Consider the following 26,335-nt stretch of genomic DNA (forward strand, 5'->3'; position numbering starts at 1 on the left):
AGAGAGAGAGAGAGAGAGAGAGAGAGAGAGAGAGAGAGAGAGAGTTTCCCATCAGCTTCATCATCTACTCATCTGCTGCTGTGAATTCCTCCGGATACCTGGTAAATGCATGTATACTCTCATTAATTCAGCTTAGCTGAGCATGTGTTACCTTCATTTGTTTTAGATTTAAGACCAGAGATGTAACAACATAAAGAAATTGGTGCGAGACTTCTGAGTTTCTGCTTGGACTTCTGGAACTTCTTGACTTATGGTCCACGGATGAGATCAGGAAAAGCTTTCTATTTTAGAGGTTTGGACAACAATGTGTCTGTTTCATATTTAGGGTAACAGAGGATTTTTTTCCTTGAATGACTTCCAGGTGGAGACTCCAAACTCCAAAATAAAATCAAATATGTAAAACTCTCAGACATCTGTTAAAACATTTTGTTGCCATAGGTGAGAGTGCTTTAGAACATTTTTTTATTCATGTGATGTTAGAACGGTACAGTAGTACGGCAAGATTTTGGCATGCCTGTTGGTCAAGCATGAATTTGCTTCTTCAGGGTAGTTTGGCGCTCATATTGTGTCTGGTGGACCATCTTTGTCATGATGTTTAAAATGTAACTGGTGAATATGTTTTTGAGGATGATTTGCTGGTTAAAAAGCCTGGTGTGGACACAAACTAGCCTTCATGGGGACTATACAATATATGGGTATATATTGGCATTTTAAAACTTGTGGTGCATGCGTAATGAAATATATTTTTTGTTTTTTTATGCTTGTTCGTGTAATGATTTGTTTTCACTGCTCCCTTATGAGTCCACTGCAGTTCTTTTATCACAGCCGAAACATCTGCAAGCTGAACTTTCACACACATCTACCTAAAGACAAAAAGAGCTTTCTTTTTTCAAAACACTAGTAAATTACACATTAGTTTACTTGAGAACAGATCTTTTGCAAAGATTAGAGAATTACTCGAAGACTGGCTTCTCATGGAACACGAGTAAATCCCAAATACCTAAATGGCCAACTGCAAGCTTCTCTGAAATTTCTCCTACCCTGTCAGAAAAAAGACCCGTGAGGTACATTTTTGTTCCTAGGGGAACAAAACATTTACCTGTACCCCAAAAAGTATAACATTCTATGTTCTGTACCTGTAGAGGTACAAAAAGGAAGCCTTAAAGTGATAGTTCACCCAAAAATGTAAATTCTGTCATTATTTGAACACCCTCCTGTCATTTCAAACCTGTATGGCTTTCTTTCTTCTGCTGAACACAAAAGATAATCTTTAAAAAAATCAGAAAAGCGCTGATCCCCGTTGACCTGGATTGGTTTTGTGTGCATACAATAGAAGTCAATGGGGACCATTGGTTTTTGTTTACCGACGTTCTTCAAAACATATTCTTTTGTGTTTTGCAGAAGAAAAAAGTCACACGGGTTTAAAATGACAAAAGAGTGAGTAAATGATGAAAGAATTTTCATTTTTAGGTGAACTATTCCTTTAAGGATACCACCACAGTGGCGGCTATTGTACCTTAAAAAGTATACACTGCAAAAAAACTTTATGTTTACAGAAGTTTTACTCTACAGAATTTTCACATATTTTGAAATGCAGTAAAACATGTAAATTTACAGAATAGACTAAACATTAACAAGTTGAAAAACATGTAATTTTACTCGACAAAAAATGTTATTCTACTTTTTTTGCTCCCCAGCTGCTGAAATATTACCGTTTTTTACAGATATTTTTTTACAGTGTTAGTTTTGTACTTTTTCTGAGAGTGCAACAATCATACATATGCCTAACTTTTGTAAACTATTTAAAAGAAACAAAATGATTTGTGATTCTAAAATTCTCAATATGACACTGAGAGCCATACTGTATGTCATATTAAATGACACAGCCGACTTGACGTCAAAGGCCTAATAGCAGTGTCATGATTCTGCCCCACCTTGTCTTGCTTTTCTTGACCTAGTGGCAGAACCATGACAGAACCTCTTGTTTTATGTGGAGAGTGGCGTTTTGTCCCTGTTGGTCTTCCACTCTCAGGTGTGGCGTCTCTGTTCCCGCCCTTTCGTCTCCTCGTTATTGTTTGTTAAATAGTTCATGCCCCACACCTGCTCCCTCTTGATTTGTCCCCTTTATAAGGTCCCTGTGTTTTCTGTCCTTTGCTGGATCATTGGTCTGTTGCTTCGTGTTTGTCATCGTGGTGAGTTTTCGTTCTGTACTTAGTTTAGTTTATGGTGGTTTTGTCAAGTGTTGTTATTATTTCGAGTCTAGTTAGTCCTTGTCCGTGTTGCTATGGTTTGTTATGTTCCCCCACGTGGGTCTTTGTTTTGTATTTTTAGTTATTATTAAAGTCTGTCTTGTTAACCCCTTACTCGCTGTCTGCATTTGGGTCCTCTGTCCATGTATCCATGTCTCTCACCCCGAATCGTGACAAGCAGATTGTTACATGCATAGCAGTTGTTACAGTAGGCCCTATGTTTTCAGTTGTGTGCATGTGTTTAGTGGTTTTCACTCCCATGATAACAGGACGGATGTAAACTGCACCAGCTGCACATGCAAACAAAGAGGAAGCACCTGTAAAAGAAAAGCAGATAATGAATGTGCATGGTTAGACCTGGTTAGACCTTAAGTGACTTATGTGACTTTTATGTACTAAACCTCAGTGTGCGGCACATGTAATGGTTATAAAGCTCACTGTAAAAAAAACTTAATTTTACAGAAATTTTGCAATTTTTTTCAGATTTTCCACGTAAAATGTCAGAAGACAGATTTTTTTTACAGATTATGTATATTTTAAATCAGATAAAAAACGTAAAATTACTGAAAAAGACAGCAAAAAATGAACCGAAAAAAAATGAATTTCTATTTCTTTTAACAAGATTTTATTTTTTATAGTTTTTGAAATACGGTCAAAAACTGTAAAATTACAGAAAGCACATTTGCAATAAAAAGGGGAAACAATTATACATACAGTATATCCTTATATCTTGTCATTTTACGGTATTTTTCTGTTGCTCCAGACTGTTTTTAACGTAATTTTTTAACAGTGCTTGATTTCCACTCAATAATATGTACACAAATATAGGGTTGCAATCTGACATGTATGCATGGCAGACCGCCCTGCTGAAAATTAGTTTAATTACAAATAAAACCATACAGTATATACTGTATGTTTACTATTTGCTACGGTAACCATAGTATAACAATAGCATTTGTAGTCAAACTGTGGTTATACCAATTTTGACCAACTCACCAAAACAAACATGGTTTTTATACTTTTACAGTCAAATGTAACTCATGAAATCTTACAATAGAGTTTTTAATCATGAAATGTATACCATTTTTGGATGGCACATATACTTCATTGGTTTATCTGGTTAACAGTATGACTATTTAGCCTTTTATTTGCTTTATTATGGTTTTAGGAAATAAAGAATAATAAATGTTTAAAGGGAAAAAAACTCTTACCTCTCACATAAAAACAGTAATAAAATGATGCATTGCTTCTTCTAGGTATGTACTATATCAGAGAAGATGGAAGCCGTCTGTTTGTTAAAAACAATGTTATGCTAGCATCACCTCAACGGCAAAGAGAAAACTGAACAATCCCACAAACCCCTTCACGTCCCGAATCCCAGCAGGCCATGGCGAAAGGATATTACATCAGCAAAAATATGGCCACTGCAGCCATGGTATTGGCCGCAATAGCCTTAGTGACAATCATTGCATTATCCATCGTTTACAATCGAGAAAAGTCGAAAAACGCAGCAAAATCGATGAACGTTACCACATCGATGGTACCTCCCACTCCGAAGACTTCAAATGAACTGTGGGACAAATACAGACTGCCTGATACATTGGTTCCGCACCACTACAATGTGACTCTTTGGCCCCGTTTGGTAATGGACGCCAACGGGATGTATGTTTTTACTGGGAACTCTAGTGTGATATTTACTTGTCTGAAAAAGACAGACTTGATATTAATTCACGCCAACAAACTGAACTTGACACTATTCAATGGGCACCATGCAAAGCTAATGGGACTGGATGGTGTAACAGCTCCAGCCATTAAGACAACATGGTTTCAGACAGAAATGCATTATTTGGTGATTCAACTGAATGGGAATTTGAAGCCTGGGAAGTCATACTGGCTGTATACGGAGTTCAGAGGCGAGCTTGCCGATGACCTGGAAGGTTTCTACAGGAGTGAATATATGGAAGACGGCAGAAAAAAGTAAGAAGTTGACCTTGGACGAAGGGTGTATATAGCGGTCACTGAATATGTTAAACTTAAGTCACTCAGTGAATTTTATTGCACATATATCAAGCCATATCTAAACAACCGAATCTAGACATTTTGCTGCAATCCGTAAGATTTGCCCTTTCATCGCCATCTTTGTTAGAAATGCAGGTTGCTTTACATATTTATCTTTATATGTATAGTTTTGAAAACCATTGTACATACTTACTGAACAAAGGATTTTTGTTTATTTTTAATGAAAAGGTTACGGATTGCAGCTTTAAATATAACTTATCTTTGTAATTTTACCATAGTTAATAAAGAATCCAACTTATGTCCGTAATAGTTGCTTGTGCTCTTGGTTTATTAATCACTACTATTAATAATTATTATTAATTATAATTTTGTTATTACTTTATTTATGTATGTATTTATTTATTTATCAAATACAAATTTTGAAAAATTAATTACTTAATTTAGGTTTTAAGTGTCGAAATACTATTAGGCCAACTTTATATAAGTAAAATATTTTCTGTAACACTTAATACAATGACTTTGTATTTTTTACATTAGTAAATCCATTTTTCAGCATGTATTTTTGTTAATGTTAGTTAATGCCAATACGATTGTTCATGTTAGTTCAATGTGCATTAACTAATGTTTACAGTTAAATTTAATTTAAAAAATGTTTTAGTAAATGAGGAAATTAACATGAAGTAAGCTTAATAAATGCTAAACTAATGTTAACAAATACAACCTCATTGTAAAGTGTTGCCATATTTTCATTGATTGTCAAAGTATAGTATAAAAAGTAAAGTATAATATAAAAATTGCATATATGACTTCATATTAAATTGCTCTCCTGTTTTCTAGAATCATTGCCATTACTCAGATGCAGGCCACCTACGCTAGAAAAGCTTTCCCGTGTTTCGACGAACCTGCCATGAAGGCTGTGTTTCATATTACTCTCATTCATGACCCTGAAACTATGGCACTGTCCAACGGCCAGGAAATCAGTAAGACAATCCTCATATCTGTGATCACTGATTTATATAATCTGCACAGGCCTAAACATGCTACAGCAAAGTTTTCATATGTGGGCCATTGACAATGGCTGAATTGAATTCTCAAAGACTTCTTTAAAGAGCCAAGTTTGCATTTTCTCTTGCAGAGCTTGCAGTTTTTCATGTGGTTTCTAAGTCATAGTTGTCTTTTCGTTAAATGTCATGTAGCAATTCCTTTTTTTTAAGGCCAAAGCATCTGTCTTCATGATGTTGCTCACTTCAACTCTGCTTGTTTTGTCATCAACAAATTTGAATCATATGAACAAGCAAACCGGGCCAACTTTATGCTTTCTGTGTCAAATGTTGTATTGCTTTGGTAAAAACCTACAAAGTCGTCCAAAAATATCCATGTTAAAAATATTGTATGTTGTATACATGTGGTATGTATGTATGCCGTTTTTAACACAATCTTACGGCAGTTCGTAACTGTTTTATGGCTAATTCGTATGAATTCGTACTATGTCATTTGTACGTTTTAATACGCTGTGCTTTCGCGCCAGTGACGGATCTGTTCAAGGGTTTGATTAGGGGCGGAGCTGTTGTGTTGCTTTTTTTTACTAATCGTGCATTTTTGTACGATTCACATCATACTAATTCATACATCGCATATTAGCCACCTTGTGAAATAGTTATGAATTCTTGTGAGATCAGGCTGTTTTGTAATATGCACATGTACAGTAGTTCGTACTGCTGATTCAAATGATGTTTAGTTTTCAATACTTTTATCTTGTTTTTCGATCTTAAGAGACAGAAAATCTGAATATCGATGGAATTACAGTTACCAGGACGACATTTGAACCCACGAAAAAGATGTCAACGTATCTCGTTGCATTCGTCGTCAGTGATTTTACGTACATCAAAGCTAAAGACAAAAAGGGTGTTTTGGTAGTACCTCCACACAAACATACTGATTTACGTTTATAATACGGATAAAAATGATTAGCCTTTCGTAACATTTTTGTTTGCACTGTCAAAGGTTAGAATATGGGCGCGGAAAAAGGCCATTGAAGAGGGACAAGGAAATTACGCGCTTAGCATCACGCAGCCAATACTGGAGTTCTTTGAGATGTATTACAACACCAGCTATCCACTTTCCAAGTCAGGTATGGTTGAGTTCAATCATTTGGGCGATAAGTTGTGAACTATACACTTAAAAGTAGTGTAAAATGAACAAACATGTTTCCTCTTCGCTCCTAGACCAGATTGCTTTGCCTGACTTTAAAGCTGGAGCCATGGAGAACTGGGGTCTTATCACGTACAGAGAGACGGCCCTTCTCTATGATGCCCACACGTCTGCCAATGGCAACAAACAGAGGATTGTGACTGTGGTTTCTCATGAACTGGCTCACATGGTACGTCACGGCCCAGTTGAGCCGACTTTAATGGCTGAAACATGTTTTACGCAAGATGCATCTCATCTCTACGTTTTTGAAATGTGTCAGAGCACAATTCATAGCTTGTCACGCGATTTATGTCTTCCAGTGGTTTGGAAATCTTGTGACGCTGAAATGGTGGAACGACCTCTGGTTGAACGAAGGGTTCGCATCGTACGTGGAGTATCTGGGCGCCGATCACGCAGAGCCCACCTGGAACATTGTGAGATTTGTGTCCATCTTTTGAAAGATTTTTATGCATGATGACATTTAATGTCCCAGCCCAAAGGATATAGTCGTTTTTAGCAACTTGTTAGCCACCGCTGTTTTTAAAACATGATCAAGTCACTAACGGGTTATAACTGGCATGTTTTATGTCGAAGAATAAATTGTTTTTTAACCATAGACCTTATTTACCCGAAAACCCATTCAAAAAACCCATTGAGTTTAGGCCAATGGAACCGGAAGTGCTAAAATGCTAACTCGCTTCTGGGTTTGCGTACAAAAATATGCAAATCTCTGCGGTCATCTCTGCGATACTCCATTCAATAAAAACAATGTGACTTTGACGCGCCTACAAAACATTTCTGCTTGTTCAACGATTGGGAGTAGGACTACATGTTTGTCTGAACTATAGAAAATTGGAGTTATTTAGGAAAGCCGATTAAGAACCATCAATAGTTGGATATTTGGAAATTACATTAATCTACATTAACTACATTTTCCGTCATTTATGATAAGAGTTTTTTCAGCTTTCCATTTTTTCACTGTTATACGGTAGGAGGCGCTGAGATGCATCTCCAGAAAACGTACAACATTAATAGATCCAAAAACAAACAAATGCTCTGTGTTTTGATCATCGTTCCTAAATCCGATCTGTAGGAAGTCTTTGCATGGCGAAAACACATTTTTCCAAACTTTTATGTTCATACAAAGAGTTAAGATAACACATCACAGTGTCGCATGTTTCAGTGTAACTGAATGTTTGTCCATGGAAAAAACCACGCTCCTTATACGTAAAAAAAAAGGTTTTCACTTTATTGTGACAACAAATCAAATCCAACTTGTTCTTGGCCAGATTCAAACGACTGTTTTGTTCATCACCCAAGCCTGTAACTCATGATCTACTCCTTCCTAGAAAGACCAGATCATTCTATATGACCTGCAAAGAGCATTTGCTGTGGATAGCCTGACAAGTTCTCATCCCCTCTCCCGGAAGGAGGAAGAGGTCAACACGCCCTCAGAAATAAGCGAAATGTTCAACACCATATCCTACAGCAAGGTACAAAAGTCTTATTGTGCATGATGGTTGCCGCTGTAGACCAATTACAAGTCACATTTTCTGAAAATGTGTAGTGCTTGCCCATCAAAAAGTCGCTACCACAAATCTTAGCGGGTTTTGCAGTTTCTAAGGTGCTTGTTGCTATTTGGATTCTAGAGAAAGTAATGAAACAGAGAAAGTCATGAAGCTGTCGAGTCGTTTCTGTCCAGTCAAACATACATCATCTGTACATATGTTTCGCATTACAGGGGGCGGCGGTTCTTCGAATGCTCTCCCAATTCCTGACAGAGCGTGTGTTTGCCAAGGGACTCGGTGTAAGTCTCCTTGTTTTCTCATGTCGCAACAAATCCAAGTGTTCACTCTTTATATTCTGATCAGTTTAAACAGTTTGCATCGCTTCTTTCCTAAAGAATTACCTCAAGCAGTTTGCGTTTGGAAGCACTGTGCATTCCGATCTGTGGGACCATCTTCAAAAGGTCTGTTGTTGCAATTTACAGTATGCATTGTGTATGCTAGAACTGTGCCTTAATGCATGCATGTAATGTTTCAACCAGGCAGCTGACCAAACTTCAGTTGTGAAACTACCACGGAATGTTCATGACATCATGAATCGCTGGATACTACAGATGGGTTTACCCGTCGTCACCATTGATACCCGGAACGGCAACATCAGCCAAAAACACTTCCTGCTGGACTCGCAGGCAGTGGTGGAACGCAAATCTGAATTCAAGTATGTTCTGAAACATCCGTGTTTGCGACAAAAAACAACAACTATGTTATTAGTCTAATTGCATATTGTCAAATCTCAGTTACGAGTGGTTTGTGCCAATCAAATGGATGAAAAACGGCCAAGTGCAGGATCAGCTGTGGCTTCTACAGAAATCAGGTACATTCAACCCTCTAAGGTGTCTTCAAACTTCTTCGAGATGTTTTTTACAGATTTAAGATGATGCAGCTCAACCAATAACATCTCAGTTCCTTCAGTTATGGGCCCCCGTGCTCCACCGCAAGGGCACCCGGCCAGTGTGGAGTAGGCAAAAAGTCAAATATTAGTCTTTATACTACAGGGGGTTGTACTTAAATTATGGATTTTGGAAAAATACATTTGAGTTTTAGAACAACTGGGGAGTAAAGCTTGCAAAACTGTTTTAGCTTGGGAAAACCCTGTTCAAAATGTTTTCTTGGTGGTAAATTAATCTTAAAAAAGTCACAATCACCGTTTTTTTTACGATGTAATAAAATCATTATATTTATTGGTTAAAAGCTAAAAGATTGGTATAATACTTCATGATAAGGTGACAAACCCTTAACCTATCTACCCCATTCTGCAAAGTTTGTGCAACGCCTTGTCTTGAATTGCTAAACACATTAGCGACTAAGATGCTAAACGCTATAGCATCTGTGCATGTCTTGACTTAGCAGTGCTAATCTAAACAGCAGTACTGTAACCTATAAAATCAGAAGTTATAACTTAAATGTTATAAGTTATGACATTCTTTATGCATCTAAAGCCATACACAAACCCATGAAAGTCAGTAAAGGGGAGTGGGTGCTGGCTAACCTTCATGCGTCCGGATACTTCAGAGTGAACTATGACCTTGAGAACTGGGAGCGTCTTCTCAGCCAGCTGGAGTCAAACCACGAGGTACTATCAGAAAACCATTTAACGAAGAGTCATGAAACTACAAAACACACATAAACAAATGTATCTCATTGGTTTTTACATAGATAATACCAGTGGTGAACAGAGCTCAACTTCTGGACGATGCATTTAATGTAGCAAGGTGAGATGTTTTAGGATGCACGACAGTAAGTGCTTGTTTGCATCTGTGACATGTAAAAAAAGGTTGGTGTTTTTTTTCCAGAGCATCTGTTATAAACGTAACACTCGCCCTGAGGACAACGAAATATCTCTTGCATGAGCGGGACTACATTCCATGGGAGGCGGCTTGGAGGAATCTGAACTACTTTTTCAAACTGTTTGACCGTAGTGAGGTTTATGGCGCCATGCAGGTCGGTCAAATCTCATCTTGATCTTAACATTGTAATGTAAAACAGTGATAATATACAGTGCTGTTGTATGCATTTCTTTTTAGGTATATGTCAAGAAACAAGTCAAACCTCTATTTAAGTATTTCGGGACTCTCACTTCGAACTGGACGACGGTGCCTTCCGGCCACACAGACCAGTAAAGACGTTTTCTGAGTCACGTGTTTTATTGGATTTATATGAGATGAAGTTGTGGTTGATAATACACAGAATTGTTTCATCGTCAGGTTCACGCAGATCATTGCGTTGTCTCTAGCCTGCAGTACTGGTGTGGAGGGTTGTAGAGATCTCACAAAGAGTTGGTTTAGAAGGTGGATGCAGAATCCTCATACCAACACGTAAGTGCAATTTTCTGAAGATGTCTATTGCGCAGTTCTTCACTGCAATTGCAATCCATGTATTTGCCAATCTTAGTTTGTTGAACCCTATAAGACCATCAAGATTCGTGTGAATTTTATCACTAAGTAATAAAAAAATGACCCCATAGATTGTTTGTGCGAGGAGCTTATTATGACCTATAGTTATGCTTTAAAGTTGAGCACCCTATAGATGGTGAAATAAACAGGGGTGACGTGTCGCGTGTGTCACCATGAAATTACAGTGAAAAATGGAATGCGTGTTTGTTTAAATTAAATGTGTAAACTTTTGACATATTATCTTGTCACATTTTTTCAATATTCAATTCCCTCTATTCACATTTAGGCTGTTATTGTGGTAACATAAATCAACCCGAAGCCCCCTAAAATGTGCAACCTGGCAACGTTATTACAGTAAAAATTATGGGTGATTGAAATGAAATGAAATATCAGCTTACAGTAAATATTGTTTTAGGAAATACAGTGAATGAAAATGAGAAATGTTGCCTCAATAGAAAATGACGTTTTAAGCACTAAGGGGTGGTTTTATAGACAAGGCTTAAGGCTACTCCCAGACTAAACTTAATATTTGAGCTGTCTTATCTGTAAATTACTTGCCCTGGCATGTCTTAAAATATGTCGGGCCATTGTTTTGTCTCAAGATGCACACCAGTAATGTGTACAGTGTACACGATTTAAGGTTCAAAAACGCTGTATTTTCCACATAGGTGCATTTTTGTATCTCCTCTTTGCTCCGCCTCTCTGAAACGCGCAGATTCTTTACAAAGCTCATGGCTCTGAAAAGCTCATGGCTCTGAAAAACGAGGTGTGCTATGATTGGCCAGTTAACCAGTGCGTAGTGATTGGTCGAATACTGCAAGCGTGTGAGGGAAATGTAACGCCTCTTACCATATTTAGAACATCAGGTTCCTCTTCAATTGTACTGACAGGTACGCCCACCTTACTTGCGTATACATTTGGGCGGTCTTAGTCAAATCATACCACGAACTGACGTAGATTTGTGGAGGTGTGGCTACACGAGGCGTTTCAGGCAGGTCTGGGTGAGCATTCGCTTTTAGATAGAATGCATCTTTTGTTCCCACACTTTCATTTTAGCAATTTTACGTGTCTAATACATGCATGGGCAACTTATAACACACCAAAGACACAGAACAACACGTATTTACTGTTGGTTACTAGGTTACCAATACCACAGTGATCCGCTCGAGGAACTTGATGGAAACACACCAATTTCACATTAGTCTTTCCTCCTGTTATTGTGAACTTTGAAAAGATTTGCATTACATTTGGATGGAAAAAGAGCCAGTTTTAAGTTGTCTTAAAAGCTTTTTGGTTTTATGGAGAAACTACTCAGCAATGGTTTGAAATGATAAATTTGCACATGGTTGGTCTTAAAGCACATTAAAAACACCACATAATCATGTAAACAACATAAAAACTTGGTTTTAACCACAGGGGGTCTTTAATAAAGTTACAATAAAACTATAAACAAAACATATTCTAATGTATTTCTATAGCTTTTTATATGGCATTTATAATTTTGCATTCAAAATACAAAGTACAATAAATATTCAGAAAACATAGCATTAAAAATACATTAGGTACTATTAAGTCGACATTAGCGATACCAACTTGTTTTTAGGCTTGTAATCAGATTTATATTCACTTCATAGCTATTGAGCAAGTATGTATATGTTAATATACTGTATAGTCTCATAGTGATTGCTAAACAGGCCTATCCATGAATGCCAAGTGTCAAAAAATACCAGATCCCAGACTCCTGCTGACTCTGGAATTTCTGAATAAACACATTCACATTCTAGTTTTCAGAAACCAGTAAGTAAAAACCTCTTCTGCACCCAACAGGATTCATCCCAACCTGAGGTCCACGGTGTACTGTAACGCCATTGCTGCGGGCGGCGCTGAGGAGTGGGACTTCGGCTGGAAGATGTTCCAGAATGCCACAGTCGCAGCAGAAGCTGTGAAACTGAGAGCCGCTCTGGCCTGCACCAAAGTGCCCTGGTTACTCAACAGGTTCCCTTAAGAGAGCAAACACATTTATTCATTTACAGCGTTAGATATCAATCGCAAAGGTTATTGTTTTGTGTTTAAAGGTATCTGGAATACACTCTAAACCCCGAAAAGATTCGCAAGCAAGATGCGACTTCCACCATCGGGTACATTGCCAGTAACGTTATCGGTCAACCGTTAGCATGGGACTTTGTCCGAGCAAACTGGGACTATATCTTCAAAGTGTGAGTATACTGTGTGGAAATATTCGTAGAGAAAACGGTATTGGAAATATTTACGTTGTCTTTTACTCGGCAGGTACGGCGCTGGATCGTTCACGTTCTCCAGACTGATTGGTGACATCACTTACAGATTCTGCACATCATTTGAGCTCAGCCAGGTACGTGAACGTCTTTGACCTGTGACCAAAAATCTATCGCATGTGCATATAGTCCCACATTTCTTGAACTGACCTACACCTGACTTCAGTCTTAAATGTCATCTTCTGTTCTTCAGCTGAAACGGTTCCAAAAGGACAACGCCGAGACTGGGTTCGGCTCGGGAACTCAAACGCTGCAGCAGGCTATCGAAAAGACAACGGCCAAGATTAAATGGCTGGCGGAGAACAAGGAACCGGTGCTGCGGTGGTTCATCTCTGAATCTGCGTAAACGTCGCGTCTGTGCGGCGAGAGCTTGTTCAGTGCGATTTCTGCTCCGTGCACTTGAATTCAAAGGGACATAACAACTGTCAAGTCAAACCTGTCCTTATTTACTTACTCTTATATTGTTTGGGATTATAAGATACGTTCTGGAGAATCTTCATGTGTATTACGACAAGATTTCATCCTGAACTTGAGGATGACAATTGATGCTTATAACAATATTTTTATCCAAGGCAATTGGAAAGACGTGCATCACAAGGACAAACATTTTGGAGGAACCTGTGCCTTTCTCAAGAAACACAAAGTTGTTTATGAACGTTCAACCTCTTGGTTACCGGCCCACTAAGCCACATCACCCTGACACAAGAAAAGAGGAATTTACTTACAAACACTACGCATGACTGTCTGAGGGCTGGAAACTATTTCATAACTGTACTGTATAAATGTATGTAAAATTGTGGTCTTATCATGATGTCGGTGCTATGACTGAACATTTCATTTGTTTATATGCCACTGTTACAACAATTACATATTTTGATACATGTATTTTTACACCTGTTTATGTTGAATAAATATAGAATATCAATTTAATCCCGGTCATCATTTTGATCGAGGTTGGTATATTTTTTCAGGTTGCTTTTTTGTTGAAGCTGATTCATGCCACATCATGATGACATTTTGAAAGTCATCGCCCCCAAATCTACGTCCCTCATATACAGTGCCTGCATCAGCTGTGTTGTTCTTGCAAGTCGTCTTCTACTGTTATCATATATGGAAAAGTGGCAAAAAGGAGGACCGTTTACACAAAAAAGATCTGAAATGTTGAATTGTAACTTTAATTATCAAGAGAATAAGAACACAAGCAAGCAGTAACTGCCCAGAGGAAAACTGTAGTGTTTAGGTGTGTTTCATTGAAGTATCAACCATCTCAGATGTTTCTCGAATATTGTTTGGAAGAAGAGCATGGAAGTGTAAAATGAATGTAGATTGCAGAGGTAAAATAACCTGGATAGGTGTAAATTTGATGAAAAATGTTTGATGAGATCTTCAATAATATCGACTTGACAAATCTGAGCTCAGTTTCTGAAACTAATGGAGACATTTGTGAGATCTATATCTGTTTTTTTCAGGAGAAATATCTGAGATACTTAAAGGGATAGTTCCACCAAAAATAAAAATTCTGTCATCATTGACCCACCCTCTTGTCATTTCGACTGTATGAAAAAAAAAGATGTTTTGAAGAAAGTTGGCAACCGAACAACAGCGGTACCCATTTACTTTTATTGTATGGACACAACACCAATGCTGTAGTTCTATTATCAAAACTTATGAAACATTTTTATTTGTGTTCTGCAGAAGAAAGAAAGCCAAACAGGTTTGAAATGACAAGTAAAACATTTCCAAAAGTTTCATTTTTGGAAGCAAACATTTCCATTTGCTCTCATTGTAATCTCATTGATGTCCAGGAGAAATGTTTGCGATATTGAACAGACTTTTTCTATGGTTATCTTAGTAGTCCTATGCTCATAGGAACGAAGCCATATTTTACATTGTTTAGTGAACGAGATGAAACCGTGATGACATTTAGAGCTTGGGAAACTCCTTTTTCCACAGAAGTGGCGGTGTTACAACCACAGCATGATTCATCAAACTCAACACTATTTAATCGCACGCTTTATGACTGTTCGAGGAGACTTGATCTGACAGACGGTCACTCGCTAACTTCTATATTGTTCTTCCTGTAGCCTAACATCTTCAGAGACATCATTCTCACTCTGGAGTCATGGGGAAAGGATTTTACATCAGTAAGAGGCTAGGGTTGGTCTTTCTTGTGTTAGGAATCAGCGCTGTGGTTTCTATTCTTGCTTTGTCGGTGATCTACTCTCAAGAGAAGCACAAAAATAAGGAAAACTCCACGGTGGTGTCGACAGCAGTGCCCTCCAGCAAGTCGCCACCATCGAACAAACCGTGGGACAAGTACAGACTGCCTGATTCGCTGTCTCCGCAGTTCTACAATGTGACCCTGTGGCCTCGGTTGGAGATGGACGAGCGAGGCATGTATTTCTTCACTGGGACCTCTGGAGTGGCATTCACCTGCCTCAAGGAGACAGACCTGATCCTGATTCATTCCAGTGAACTGAACTACACATTGACCCCGCAGACACACCACGCAATGCTGACTGGTTTGGGAGGGACGTCCGCTCCAGTTATCCTGGAAACCTGGCTTCAGACGCAAACCCAGTTGATGGTCATTCATCTGAAAGATAAACTGAAGGTTGGGAAATCCTACTGGCTCCACACAGAATTCCGAGGAGAGCTGTCGGATGACCTGGAAGGATTTTACAGAAGCGAGTTTGTTGAAAATGGTGTCAAAAAGTAAGATGATGTCATTAGTTTGCAAGAACAAGCATCTGAGTGAGATTAACTTATAGTAATTTTAAAATGATAAAGATTAATCATTTTAATGTAATTGGCTTCAAAGTGTAGAGGGCAGTTGACTAATAACTCCAGTGAGGAAATATAAGAGCCACAAACATTGACACACAATTCGCGAAGCGCTAAAGCGCTAAATTCTTTTTTAAATTTTAATTCAATTACATTTTTGCATAATATTGCATGCGGTTTATTAAAATTAACATTCATGTGTCGCCAAAATCTATTTAAAATCTTCAAATGCACTTATGATGTCATTTAGGCTTCCACAGATCAAAATTCAAGTCATTTTGGTTGCACTTTATTTTACAGTACGTGTACCTATAGTGTACTTACAGTTTACTTACCTAAGAAAGTACTGGATAGTATAAGGTAACTACATGGTATAAGTTTAGGTTTAGGGGTAGGTTCAGGGTTAGTACCTAGTTTTACTGTAATTTACTGTAATAAGTACACAGTATGTACATTGGAAACAGGACTGTAAAATAAAGTGCAACCATCATTTTTTACTCACCCACATGACGTTCTACATGTTTTAAGACCTCCCAGCGTATTCGGAACACAAATAAAGATATTTTGAATAACATCCGAGAGGTTTCCAGGCCTCCTCATAGACATCATGGTAAACGTTTCTGTCAAGATCCAGAAAAGTACTAAAGACATCGTGATCATTGTGGCTCAATTGAATTTTTATGAAGCGACGAGAGTACTTTATGTGTGCCAGTGTTGGGTGTAACTAGTTACTAAGTAATTAGTTACTGTAATTTAATTACTTTTCTCTTGAAAAGGTAAAGTAAGGGATTACTCTTATTTTTTCTGTAATTTAATTACAATTACTTCTGATGTAATTAAACTAAATACTTTGTGTAATATATGTGTGTGCAATAGTGGAATTGACATCAAAATTCAAAGTCTAACTTTAAAATCTGTGCATTAATGTATAATTCTCACATTTGTAATACTTTGGTCAGTTCACAAGAGTACTTTATTTAGTTTAATATTATTTATTTGAATGAATAAAATAAGCCGTTTCCTGTCCTTCAATCACTTAACTCATCAAGGTTGATGTAGGATATAGAAAGTAATTAGTAATAAGTAACTAAATACTTTTTGGAGAGAGTAATTTGTACAGTAATCTAATTACACTATTGAATATGTAATTAGTAACTAGTAATTAATTACTTTTTCAGAGTAACTTACCCAACACTGATGTGTGCAAAAGAAACCAAAATTGTGAGTTTAATCAACATATTCTTCTCTCCACTGTGAGTCTACATTCATTCAGTCAGTTAGCAGTGAAAAACTCAATTATTTTCTTCTTATATGATATTCGTTTGCCTCAAAAGTACGTCGGAACACTGAAGTAAAGATGGCTTCCACTTCCGGTTCACGTGACATTGGGCGCATGAATGAATAACAAGTTATGTTATTTTATTTATTGAAATTACCCACTCTTTTCTCTCGCAATGATTCACTAGACTGCAATGATTCACTCATTTTTACTAAAAGGAAAAAAATGTTTAATGTCGGTAGAGTTCTTGCGACAACACAAATGCAGCCCACAGATGCCAGGAAAGCTTTCCCCTGCTTTGATGAGCCAGCAATGAAGGCTGTCTTCCATGTAACTCTCCTTCACCCTCCTGAAACCGTCGCCCTGTCTAACGGCATAGAGCTGGGTTAGTGCTCTTGCCTTCACAACAGTCACCCTGCAAAATGCAGCGAAATGCAATATTGTCATTTCATTTTTTCTTAGCACACCAAAGTAATAGAAATATCTCCACATGTTTACACAGGTTATAAAGTATATGATATTTTGATCACTTATTATAAATGAATAATTATACTATCAAGGGATTAGATCCCTTAAATTGTTAGATTGTTGAGGCATACAGTAGTAAGGTATTAAAATACTTTTAATGTTTAAGTGTAACTTTTTTCTTCATTATGTTTAGCAGTTTTGCTTGGTTGTTGTTGCTCATGAAGGCATACATAGAATTTTTTAGACACATTATTCATTTTCTCTTCAATTTTCCGTTTTCAGGCACAGAAAGCATCACCATAAATAATCAAGAAGTTTTACGAACCAGATTTGAGCCAACAGCAAAAATGTCGACATATCTGTTGGCTTTTGTCGTCAGCGAATTTACAAACATACAATCATCACCAGAGGCGGATATTTTGGTAAGCAGCCATGATTCTCTTAGTTATTCCTTTAAACCCCTATTTTTCATCTGTTATGGAGGGGTGAAAGGGTCTAGTTGTCTGACTTTTTACTCTGTGAATTCGTTTTTGAAAGTAAATTTCTTTATTAAAATACTGAAGCTTTCACACTTATTTCCCAGGGAAATATTTAATTTCACACACCTTTTGTGACAACAATGTAGCCGTTTTCTTCTTACCCAATAGCTATAATTATAGAAATATTTTAGTTTAGGTCATAGAATTCAAAACCATTTTGTCATTTACAAAATGTTAAATGCACTCTCTTTTTATCAAGTCACATTGGAGAGATGCGTCTGCTTAGTGAATGAATGTAAATGTAAACTGTAAAGACAGGGTTAAAACCAACAAGAGCACTGTTAGAGAAAACTATGTATAAATAAAATGTATAGCTTTTGAGGCAACTAACCCCAACCCGCCCTGTGTCTTTTAAAGGTAACAACTTGAAGGGATAGTTCACCCAAAAACGAAAATTCTGTCATCATTTACTCGCCCTCAGGAGAGTAAATATCTTTGTTCTGCTGAACACAAAAGAAGATGTTTGGAAGAATGTCAGTAACTGAACAGATCTCATCCCCCCTTTACTGCCATGGGGAAAATAAATACTTTGAGTCAATGGGGGATGAGATCTGTTTGGTTACTGACATTCCTCCAAATATCTTCCTTTGTGTGCAGAACAAAGAAATATACACTGACCAAAATTATAAAAGCAACACTTTTGTTTTTGCCCCCATTTTTCATGAGCTGAACTTTTCAATGTTTTCATGAGACTTTTTCTATGTACACAAAAGGCCTATTTCTCTCAAATATTGTTCACAAATCTGTCTAAATCTGCACTTCTCCTTTGCCCAGATAATCCATCCACCTCAAAGGTGAGGCATATCAAGATGCTGATTAGACAGCATGATTATTGCACAGGTGTGCCTTAGGCTGGCCACAATAAAAGGCCACTCTAAAATGTGCAGTTTTACTGTATTGGGGGGATCCGGGGTGGTCCGAAAACCAGTCAGTATCTGGTGTGACCACCATTTGCCTCACACAGTGCAACACATCTCCTTCGCATAGAGTTGATCAGGTTGTTGATTGTGGCCTGTGGAATGTTGGTCCACTCCTCTTCAATGGCTGTGCGAAGTTGCTGGATATTGGCAGGAACTGGAACACGATGTCGTATACGCCGATCCAGAGCATCCCAAACATGCTCAATGGGTGACATGTCCGGTGAGTATGCTGGCCATGCAAGAACTGGGATGTTTTCAGCTTCCAGGAATTGTGTACAGATCCTTGCAACATGGGGCCGTGCATTATCATGCTGCAACATGAGGTGATGGTCGTGGATGAATGGCACAACAATGGGCCACAGGATCTCATCACGGTATCTCTGTGCATTCAAAATGCCATCAATAAAATGCTCCTGTGTTCATTGTCCATAACATACGCCTGCCCATACCATAACCCCACCGCCACCATGGGCCACTCGATCCACAACGTTGACATCAGCAAACCAATTGTGCTGTGTGATAAAACTGCACATTTTAGAGTGGCCTTTTATTGTGGCCAGCCTAAGGCACAGTCTAATCAGCATCTTGATATGCCACACCTGTGAGGTGGATGGATTATCTCGGCAAAGGAGAAGTGCTCACTGACAAAGATTTAGACAGATTTGTGAACAATATTTGAGAGAAATAGGCCTTTTGTGTACATAGAAAAAGTCTTAGATCTTTGAGTTCAGCTCATGAAAAATGAGGGCAAAAACAAAAGTGTTGCGTTTATCATTTTGGTCAGTGTACATAGGTTTGGAACAACCTGAGGGTTAGTAAATGATGACAAAATTTTAGAATTTTTTGGGCGAACTATCCCTTTAAAAATGTTCATAAATTTGATTAAAGCTGTGTGTTTTTCTAGATCAGAATCTGGGCACGGAGAGAAGCCATTGAAACCGGACAGGGAGATTACGCCCTGAAACTGACATTCCCAATTTTAAAGTTCTTTGAAAAGTATTACAACACCACATACCCCTTATCAAAATCAGGTGAGAGAGTTTTATTCAGCCTTATGCAAATATTGTTTCATGTAGCATGTCAGACACCTCGGATTTAGGATATTTCCCACCTCAAACCAGGAAGTAACATCTTGATTAAGTAGAATTAAACGTATTTAGTAACGTAAACATGACCACGTGCTTTACATTTGTTCATTTATTGCTTCTGTCCTTCTGAAACCTCGTACCTCCTTATTCTTTGATTTTTCTTTTTTGTCATAAATCATTATTATTAGTCACCTGTCACTGGGTTTTGCAAAAATCTAGCCAATATACATTATTGAAAAGTGCTTGTTAATTTTGACAACACAATATTTAATCATTGAACAAGTATTCAATTTTCTGAAAAACAGCGAATTTGGATATCCGAGGTTTCGGACGGACAGCGATGAAATAATAATGTTACTAATGTTATATATTAACAGTGTAATATGATGTATGCTTTAAATAATATAGTAAATGATTTCATATATTGGCAGTTAACATAAAGGGACTATATTTTTCTTTGCTTATGTGCTTGTACAATGTGAATCATACAAATATGTAAAATAATATGAAAAAAGCAAGACTGAAGTATCACCCCGTAACCTAAAGTCACAGTGGTGACAGCACATTGTAAGAAAACTTACGAATGAGAGAGTACAAATGGAATCCTTTTCACTCCGCAGACCAAATCGCACTGCCTGATTTCAGTGCTGGTGCCATGGAAAACTGGGGTCTCGTCACTTACAGAGAAACATCCCTCCTCTACAATCCCAAAGTGTCCTCCAGTGCCAACAAACAGTGGGTGGCAGTTGTCATCTCACATGAGCTTGCACACATGGTACGTGGCGTTGTATTGTGTTAGTTCCTCTCACGTGTCATTTCTCTCACAAGTTGAAGCGAGTACCAATGACTTGTAATCGTTCACAGTGGTTTGGAAACCTCGTGACTATGAGATGGTGGAACAACCTGTGGCTCAATGAAGGATTTGCAACATACGTTTCATATCTTGGAGCTGATTATGCCGAGCCTACCTGGAATATTGTAAGGCCTGTAAAGCGTCAGTAAATACAACACACAGCTATTTTGAAATGGTCCTAACTAAGCCCTTAGAATGATGTGATCATGGGGGCTTGGACACACTGTAAACTAGTAAGATTTACTTAAGTTTAAATTTTGCACACAGTTTTTTTAAAGTACATTTTACCTAAAAAAAACTGTGTGCAAAAACTTGACACAAGAAAAAATAAGTAAAATTGACAAAAACGTTACACATGTTTTTTAAGTAAAATGTACTTTTAAAAACTGAGTGCAAAACTTGCGCAAAATTACACAAAAAACGCTTGTAAATGCGCTAACCAGCAACTCTTGCTGTCCTGCAGAAAGACCTGATGGTGTTGCATGAGCTTCAGGCGGTTTTTGAAGTCGATGCTCTGGTTTCCTCCCACCCGCTGTCATCACGAGAGGACGAAATCGCCACACCTGATCAGATCAATGAACTGTTTGATACAATCACCTATAGCAAGGTTTTACAGTTATTACATTCATCGTGTTCATCAACATAACATAAAGTGACGCTGATAAAGGACTAGTTCACCCAAAAATGACACTTTTTTAGCATAATTGTCTTATACTAGATGCATGTGACTTTATTGGCTGGATCCAAACTAATCACTTCATAGTAAAATGGGGTCATGATATCTTGTTATACGCTACTCAAAAAGATCTTGACAACGACGACGTGTGCAACATTCATAGCTTGACCACTTTAGTATCATATAAGATGATAACACGACTGCATTTTAATTTTAATTTTCGGGTATACTACTCCTTTAAGATGTGCCGTATCACAAATGCGATATTTTCCCGTTTACGATAACTCTTTGTTGTTCCAGGGAGCTATGGTACTGAGAATGTTGTCCGAGTTTCTGTCAGAGCCCGTCTTTGCTAAAGGACTTTCTGTACGTCTGATGGGTTTTTAAGTTTGAGATTTTACTATGAATTCATGAGTTTGTTTTTGACATATTAACACCCAAACATTTTTCCCACAGAACTATTTGCAGCAGTATGCATACGACACCTCGGTGTATACAGACCTTTGGCAAAAATTGCAGGAAGTAAGTTGCGATAACAATACAATACCGTAAATTTGTTCTTTATTTTATTGTACAGTAAATAACAGTTTTGCTTTGGTTTACGGTTGTTGTGTGTCTATTATAAAGCATAGTTTGATCTATTTTAGGTGGTGGACGCAGACTCAAACGTGCATCTCCCAGCGTCGATAAATGAAATAATGAATCGCTGGATTCTTCAGATGGGTTACCCCGTAGTGACTGTTAACACCCACACGGGAGGTATCTCTCAACAGCACTTCCTAATAGACTCTGAAGCCGAAGTGGACAGTCCTTCTCAATACAAGTATGTTTACACGCAAGTTAGCGTTGTAAAAACAGTCCTGTTTGCGCCATCACAAATATACAGTATGTTTTTTGCAATGTCGCAGTTACGAATGGTTTGTGCCCATTACGTGGATGAAGAAAGGAGTTAACATGGGACAGCACTGGTTACTTTCAAAAACAGCAACACACGAGCCCATGAGAACAAATTCGGAGTGGGTATTGGCCAATGTGAATGTCACGGGATATTTCAGAGTAAACTACGATCCGCAGAACTGGGAGCGTCTCCTCGCACAACTGAGTTTAGATCATAAAGTGAGTATGTCAACTGAACAACAAACCATTCACTATTTTCAAAATATTGCACTTAAAACTGCAATCCGTGACTCTATGTCGCCATCTCTGTTTGAAACATAAAATTGCAGGTTACTTTCTTTATGCAAGTTAAATGACATCAAAGTGACATTTAATCATATTCCACGGCTAAAAATGATACATTCTTTTTATGTACTTGCTCATGTACTGATTCTTTTATTTTTCATTCAAAAGTTACGTATTACAACTTTAAGTAAAATCAGACCATCGGTTTAGCGGTTTATAACAACGAATTTGTTTTTTAGTTTATCAAATGACTTTTGCAATATATCAAATGTTTTCAGTTATATTAATGCAATATATTATCTTCGTATAGGCTATTCCAGTTCTAAACAGGGGTCAAATTATCGATGATGCATTTAATTTGGCGAGGTAAACTAAGCTCTCTGTTGCATTACACCACACTGCAGAAGGGAATATATGGATTATTTTGCTTTAATGATACAGAATTGTCTTATACTCCGTAAGGGCAAACATTATCCACACAACTCTTGCCTTGAGCATGACTATGTATCTCTCAGAGGAGAGGGAATACATACCGTGGGAATCCGCCATAAAAAATGTACGTTATTTCTTCCTCATGTTTGAGCAATCAGAAGTCTTTGGACCACTAAAGGTACTGTAATCTCAAATCAAACACAATCTGCATTAACAGTAAATAAACACACTTTGAAACTTAACAATGTGTCCCAGATGTGTCTGACGCTTACATATTTTAAAATCGAACAATTTCTTTGAAACGTTTTAGATGTACCTGCGAGGGAAAGTTCAACCTCTTTTCGATCACTTCAGAGTTATCACATCAAACTGGACTCAGATGCCCTCAGGACACATGGACCGGTAAATAAAGGATTATTTTTCTCTTATTAATGAAATGTTTGATGATTTATTGACAATTATTTGTAACTTCTGGGTGTAGATACAATCAAGTGAATGCGATCTCACTGGCCTGCAAAACAGGGGTGGATGGATGCTCAGAGCTCACTAGAGCGTGGTACAGATGGTGGATGGACAACCCTGACAGTAACCCGTATGCCAAACGTTTCATCAAACTGAATTCAATTCAAGCCACTGTGGTTAAGTTTATGACTGTATGAATCTTACGAGGAACACAAAAGAAGATGTGTTGAGAAATGTCTCAATGGGAAGTCAATGGGGGTCAGTGTTGTTTGGTTACCATCGTTCTTCAAAATATCTATCGCAATGCCAGTCATATTGGTTTGGAATGACACGAGGGCGTGTAAACAATGAAAGATGTTTTATCTCTTTAATTAAACTCCAAATTCAGTTCCGCTCCTTATAGTTCTGTTCGAGGTCAGTTGGAAGATCTGTGGTGTTAAGATCTCGTCCATTTTATCGTTGTTGTTGCAGAATTCACCCAGATCTGAAGATGACAGTGTACTGTAATGCAATCGCCTCAGGGGGAGTCGAGGAATGGGATTTTGGCTGGAAAATGTTTAAGAACGCTAGCATTGCAGCAGAGGCAATGAAGCTTTTATTTGCTCTGTCGTGCACTACAGAGCCCTGGCTGTTGAACAGGTGATGCCTATATACACTTATAATTAACTATAATTTAATACGGCTGATTTCGTTTATAAACTGATGAAATTCTATTCTTTCTGTTTTATAAAGGTTCCTGGAATACACGCTTAATTCAAGCGCGATCAAGAAGCAAGATGCTAGTTTCGTCATTTCCTATGTTGCAGGCAATGTAATAGGACAACCTTTAGTTTGGGAGTTTTTTAGAGGCAACTGGGAATATGTATTTAAAAAGTAAGTAATTATGCTTTTTTTTGTGAGCAGTGTTTTACTTAACATACTGTATAAAACCCTTTGCATGATCTCTGTAGTTTTGGTGGTGGATCGTTCTTGTTTGAAAGTCTGATCCAGGGTATCGCAGAGAGGTTTTCTACTCAATTTGAACTTCAACAGGTTTGGACGAATTTTATCCGAACAATTCACTGTTATAATAGTTAAAGCTGCACGCCATAACTTTTTAACTTTAACGTCATGACTTTACTACAGTAGGCTTATAATAATTGATAATTAACTTTATAAGTTTAGCCGTCAGGTACGATTTCGTGGGAAATGTGATTGACGTCATTTCACTTCTTAGTCACATAAGAATACGTTTGTAAAGGCAGGCAAAAGTCACGGATCGCAGCTTTAATGCGCTGTGTCCACCAGACAGAATTTTTTAGCCGAAGCGCTTTGGTTGTTATGATACGGTACGTCTGCAAGTAAAGCATTATACGTTCTTAATTTCGTCATTTTAGTTCATTTAACCAACTAATTTGACTATTTTGGAAGACCGGAGACATCTGGTACAGAAATAAATCCTCGAAGACATAACTTTTAACTCAGCATTATTTTTCAGTCGTTGTGTACAGACATGCGGCTGTACATTCCAATGTGCTGATTGGTGGGGTATTTGTCCTGCTCCTCCTGCACTGTGATTGGACAGCTGAGTAAAAAGTGCTAAGCGTTTTTCCCAACTTTTGGCACGCATCGGCGCTAAGCGTGGGCAAAAAAAGGCAGCGCTTAGCATTTTGTTAAAATCGTGACGCTTACGTTGGTAGCAGGACAAAAACACCCCGGTGGATACGTGGCCAAATTTTTTTTGTGATGTTTAGTAGCAAAACACTGCAAAAGCACGCACATCAACTTAAAATTTGTGCTCCATTTTAACTCTTCATCGTCTGATGAAGAGCATGTGTGCTCAAGACGTCGCACGTTTTGTGAAAGTCGATTAAAACTTGATGTTTTCGGAGCTTTGGTGTGCCGACTTTGTATATATTTTGATGTGATGTTCAGACATTTGCTGTTGCAAATCTAGAAATGATTTTCATATTTCATCTCTCTCTTCATTTTTCTCTTTGACAATTACAGTTAGAGCGGTTTAAAGAGGACTATGCAGCGAAGGGTTTCGGCTCTGGCACGCAAGCGATGGACCAGGCCATTGAGACCACAAAAGCCAACATTAAATGGGTGTCTGAAAACAAAAAACAAGTGATGGACTGGATGATTAAACATTCAGCCTGAAAGCGTTTTCATTGTGAATATCTACTATAAACTAACAAGGAGCATTTTTTTATATAAACCTCTTCGGACGATAACCCTGGTCGAGAAGAATTTCCTGTTTCAGTTACACAATCGTTTGAACAAAATACAACCAACAAAATATTTCAAACCGATTTAAAATGTTAAACAAATATATTTTAAATTGAAATATTACACGGTTCGTTGGAATGCTTGATTCTGATTGGCCAGTCGCGACATTTGCAGGTCCGTTATTCCCAGATAACAACCTCTCAAAACTAATAACACACAGTAACCCGGATGCAGCATTATTTTGACAGTTTTTTTTTGACAAATTAAATATAAACAGCTTATATTTACAAATGATTAAACCAAATTGCCTGTTCGTGACATTCGAACGTCGTTTCTTAACTTAAAACCGAAAGTAAACGACTTTTCCTCCGAAGTAAAAATGAGCTAATAAAATATTTCAAATTCACATTTCATGTCTATTTTTTTCTCATGTGGCAAGTAGCCGTGTAATAAGCGGGATAATGTACAAGCAGCCGGCTGTTATCGCGAAATTATTGAAATGTGATAGAAAGTCACCATCGACCAATCAGAATCAAGTATTCCAGGGCGCTGAATTTAAATATGTATTAGTAAACATTGAAATTAATGCGCTAGAAGTATTGTTTATTGTTAACTGATGTAATGTATTTTATTTTTTAGAAATACGATAAAAAGCTTAGAATTATATATTTCAAATAGCATGAATATTCACAGTATAAATTCATATTCTAAGATGATTTGTAGTTTCACGC

The 26,335-nt window shown here is 37.7% G+C and overlaps 2 protein-coding genes across 5 annotated transcripts; both read left to right on the forward strand.

Annotated features, from left to right (window-relative positions):
• anpepa (alanyl (membrane) aminopeptidase a) lies at window positions 1-14,225 on the forward strand. 3 transcript variants are annotated; one of them, XM_057330931.1, is made up of 21 exons: window positions 1-101; window positions 3,506-4,226; window positions 5,106-5,248; window positions 6,042-6,181; window positions 6,273-6,399; window positions 6,494-6,648; window positions 6,779-6,892; window positions 7,808-7,951; window positions 8,200-8,265; window positions 8,362-8,427; window positions 8,506-8,681; window positions 8,761-8,837; window positions 9,463-9,596; window positions 9,680-9,735; window positions 9,817-9,964; window positions 10,048-10,139; window positions 10,228-10,338; window positions 12,244-12,411; window positions 12,492-12,632; window positions 12,706-12,787; window positions 12,904-14,225. In XM_057330931.1, the coding sequence occupies exons 2-21, from the start codon at window positions 3,637-3,639 to the stop codon at window positions 13,054-13,056; spliced, it is 2,883 nt and encodes a 960-aa protein (XP_057186914.1). In that variant the 5' UTR covers window positions 1-101; window positions 3,506-3,636; the 3' UTR covers window positions 13,057-14,225. The 3 variants fall into 3 exon arrangements, with proteins under 3 accessions (XP_057186914.1, XP_057186920.1, XP_057186928.1); XM_057330937.1 differs by lacking the exon at window positions 1-101 and adding an exon at window positions 141-292; XM_057330945.1 differs by lacking the exon at window positions 1-101 and adding an exon at window positions 2,111-2,192.
• A 607-nt stretch (window positions 14,226-14,832) lies between these two features.
• Window positions 14,833-26,335, forward strand: anpepla (alanyl (membrane) aminopeptidase-like a). 2 transcript variants are annotated; one of them, XM_057335945.1, is made up of 19 exons: window positions 14,833-15,425; window positions 17,016-17,158; window positions 17,524-17,663; window positions 19,605-19,731; window positions 20,409-20,563; window positions 20,653-20,766; window positions 21,105-21,248; window positions 21,618-21,683; window positions 21,774-21,839; window positions 21,965-22,140; window positions 22,226-22,433; window positions 22,810-22,865; window positions 22,962-23,109; window positions 23,242-23,333; window positions 23,413-23,523; window positions 23,865-24,032; window positions 24,126-24,266; window positions 24,344-24,425; window positions 25,383-26,335. In XM_057335945.1, exons 1-19 carry the CDS (start codon window positions 14,833-14,835, stop codon window positions 25,533-25,535), a joined length of 2,883 nt encoding a protein of 960 aa, XP_057191928.1. In that variant the 3' UTR covers window positions 25,536-26,335. The 2 variants fall into 2 exon arrangements, with proteins under 2 accessions (XP_057191928.1, XP_057191939.1); XM_057335956.1 differs by lacking the exon at window positions 24,344-24,425 and having other exon boundaries at window positions 25,383-25,487.

Source organism: Triplophysa rosa, linkage group LG1 (genome assembly GCF_024868665.1).
Source record: "Triplophysa rosa linkage group LG1, Trosa_1v2, whole genome shotgun sequence".
NCBI lineage: Eukaryota > Metazoa > Chordata > Actinopteri > Cypriniformes > Nemacheilidae > Triplophysa > Triplophysa rosa.

Excerpts from the sequence above, each read along its gene's own strand:
- anpepa (XM_057330931.1), top strand. The coding sequence starts at position 3,637 with ATGGCGAAAGGATATTACATCAGCAAAAATATGGCCACTGCAGCCATG. Across the intron at positions 8,682-8,760 it reads GAACGCAAATCTGAATTCAA|TTACGAGTGGTTTGTGCCAA; the intron begins GTATGTTCTGAA and ends GTCAAATCTCAG. Across the intron at positions 9,965-10,047 it reads AGGTTTATGGCGCCATGCAG|GTATATGTCAAGAAACAAGT; the intron begins GTCGGTCAAATC and ends ATTTCTTTTTAG.
- anpepla (XM_057335945.1), top strand. The coding sequence starts at position 14,833 with ATGGGGAAAGGATTTTACATCAGTAAGAGGCTAGGGTTGGTCTTTCTT. Across the intron at positions 20,564-20,652 it reads CACATGAGCTTGCACACATG|TGGTTTGGAAACCTCGTGAC; the intron begins GTACGTGGCGTT and ends AATCGTTCACAG. Across the intron at positions 22,866-22,961 it reads GATGCATTTAATTTGGCGAG|GGCAAACATTATCCACACAA; the intron begins GTAAACTAAGCT and ends ATACTCCGTAAG.